General features: G+C 52.8%; 1 protein-coding gene across 1 annotated transcript in view; it reads left to right on the top strand.

Moving 5' to 3' along the window:
* Positions 1-2,925, top strand: part of LOC104507370 (iporin-like) — a gene marked incomplete at its 3' end in the record, with an annotated part of 14,489 nt that overhangs the window by 11,253 nt on the left and 311 nt on the right. Inside the window, 2 exon segments of the mRNA XM_010148619.1 lie at positions 1,027-1,073; positions 2,582-2,916. Of these exon segments, the coding sequence (XP_010146921.1) occupies positions 1,027-1,073; positions 2,582-2,916 (382 nt within the window).

Raw genomic sequence — 2,925 nt, 5'->3', positions numbered from 1 at the left:
GCCAATGAAAAGCCGTAGGAAATGTGGGAAGATGCTCCCCAGCTGTAGGTGAGGGAAGGAAAAAGCTGTGAGCTTCAGGAAACTCAAGAAGGATCAAAACCTACCCTACCAGGCCAGGAATGAGAAGGGTTGGCTGTAGCCCACTGAAGAACATTGTCAGAATCTTTTAGCCCCAAAACATTTGGTGGGAAGAGTCTGTCTGTCAAGAGTTCATATAAGGTTAGACATAATATATGCATAGATTACTTCTGGAAATCCCTGATTAAATCACTGCTTCTTGGAGCTGCAGTGAGTCGCAGGGCACAAGACTCTGAAGGAGAAATTGCCCTAGTCCAGGACTCAAGGCTGGGCCTTCCAGGTTGGATAAGAAGTGTGCATACTACACTTAGTGTTAAACAGAAGGCAGCAGCGATGTCTTTTTGCGCACGAAGGGATGAGTGCTGCTACGTTGGCATTTCCCTGACCCGCTCCAGTGGTCAGTAAGAGCTCTGGCAGTGGCAGCACAGTCACCAAGGTCTCCAAATGTTGGAGGACCCCTATAAGCAGGAGCAGGCTCTGCCCTGCTCTCCACACTCAGGGTGGCCCATCTCTTCCCTGCTGGCACAGAATATTTTGGGCCAAGCCCGCGGCAATGGTCTTACCTTTGTAGATGGTAAGAAACCATCTGTGAAGATGAAAAGAGACATCGAAGTGCCTCTTCGTGTGAGTACTTCCCAGCAAATCTAAGCTCTGCCAAGGACATAGGACCTAAATAGGGAGGAAACGTGCTGGAAATAGGGTTGTTAGGGTTTCATGGTGCTTCATGTAAAGCAAACTGGGTGGCTCTGTGCCAGTCTGGGTGGCTGTGGTCAGAGCATGCTGATGGGTGTGAGACACTCTCTTTTCACGAGGTCTTGAGGATCACAGGTTCGTGCTGTGTAAATACCCTTTTCCAGCCACACTTCCTTTTGTAGAACAGCGAGGATAAAGCAAGTGAATCAAGTGTCACTCTTTTTTTTTTTCCTTCCCTGTTTTCCATTCCTGCAGTATCCGTTCCTTGGAGTTCTGGTTTAACCACCTCTACAACCACGAAGGTAAGAGTCTGAGGGCTGTGGGCTGCAGTGGGGGCCAAATTCTGGACAGTGCAGAGGATAGGAGGGACATGCGTTTCTCTTGTTGGTCTCTCAGCTGAGGCAGCTCCCCTCTGCTCTGACCTGAAGGACTAGGCTACGCACAGCCCCAGTGTACCAGGGAAGTCCCAGTTGCAAGTCCAAGGTCCGTGCAGCTGCCGCCGCCTGAGCCTGGCCAGCCACGTCCATCCCAGCTGCAGCTGCTACCCAAGTTGGTCACCACCAATGCAGATCCCTCAGTCTACCCGCAGGACATGAGCTCTAACCCTCCCCAGATTTCTGTGTTCCCTGCCCGGTGCCTGAGAGCTTTGCACAGCTGGAGATCTGCAGACTTAGCTGAAACCTTTCAGGCATGGGAAGTGGAAAGAAATGGAAAGGAAAACCTCCTGACAAACAAAAAGCAGAGTTTACTGGATGTATCTGGGGGTTTTTTCAACCAGAAGTGTTTCTAGAGCATGCAGATAACCCAGCAGCATGACCAAGCTGCCTGATGCCTGGAAGCAGCATGGCTAAGTGCTGAGAGCACAGTGAGACAGACACCCTCAGCCTGCTGGATCCCTCAGAGTGCTCAGGGATCAGCCTGTGCTCAGCCCAGGGCCCCATGCCCTGAAAGAACTCCAGACCAGTGTCTTCTGGCAGGTTCAGGGGCTGACAGCAGCTGCTTCCCAGGTCTGCGTGGGCAGTCAGCACTTCTCCCTGGAGCAGGCAGGAGAGTAGACTTGCCTTTGTACTGAGCAGCGTGGTAGGAGAAGGCATCCTGGTTTTCTGGAGCAGATGACAACCGCCTGTTTCAAGCTATCATTAAAAGCAAAAGCTAGGGCTGTTGGGATGAGGAAGGGTAGGCAAAGGGGATGGGCATAAGGTACCAGTCCTCTCTGTGATGTGTTTGTTATCTCACTGGGGCTACAAATCCTGTTCCCAACCCTCTCCCTGGGAGTGAAACCTGACTACAAATCTGAGGGCAGGGACACGCTGTGGGCATGGTCAAGTGAAGGATGAATGCTGCAGGTGGAAATACTATTCCATTTTGTGCTAGGACCACAGTCAGCCCAGCCAGGTCCCTGGAAAGTCTGTGTTCAGCTGCTCCTGACACCTCTCTCTGCAGGGGACAGGTACTGGCCAGATCTGCAGCTCATTCGTCTCCAGGAGCTGGGGAAGAGAATTTTAACGTGTGACAACCCTTTGATGTTCTTTATTTGCACCCTACTCCCATAGTATTTTGTGGGAGAGGTCATCCTGGTGGATAGTCTGCTGGGAAGGTCCTGACGTCAGGCACAACTAGAAGTGGATGTGGGCCAGTTTTCCAAAAACTCACTCACAGTGCGTGTGATGCTCCCTGACCGAGTGCTGAGTCTTACCCTGCAGCCACAGCTCTGACCAAAAAATAGCGTCCAGCTCCTTTCCCCATGGCTTCAGCAGCTTGGCAAAGGTGTCGAGGGCCTCCCCTGTAATTAATGTCTCTTGCCCTACAGATATCATCCTGGCACACTACCAGCCGGTGGGCTTCTTGTGCCTGTCTCACAGCGTCTGCCAGTCTCTTTTCGAGGAGCTGCTGCTCCTGCTCCAGCCTCTGTCCCTCCTGCCCTTCAACCTAGACCTCCTTTTCGAGCACCACCTGATGCAGATGGGCAAAGAGCAGCAGCAGCAAAAGGAGCTGCTGCGCGTGAAGCAGGACCTGCTGCTTTCCGCACACTCCACCCTGCAGCTGATGCGGACGCAGGGCAGCAGTGAGGATCCCGACGGCTGCAGCGCTGTCCCTGAAGCACGCAAAGTGGGTGCCGGAGATGGGGACCTCTCCACAGGCCAAACACCCACG

This window comes from Eurypyga helias, unplaced genomic scaffold (genome assembly GCF_000690775.1).
Source record: "Eurypyga helias isolate BGI_N326 unplaced genomic scaffold, ASM69077v1 scaffold24153, whole genome shotgun sequence".
Taxonomy (NCBI): Eukaryota; Metazoa; Chordata; class Aves; order Eurypygiformes; family Eurypygidae; genus Eurypyga; species Eurypyga helias.
The sequence above is the reverse complement of the archived record's forward strand: the minus strand, read 5'-3'. Positions and strand labels throughout refer to the sequence as shown.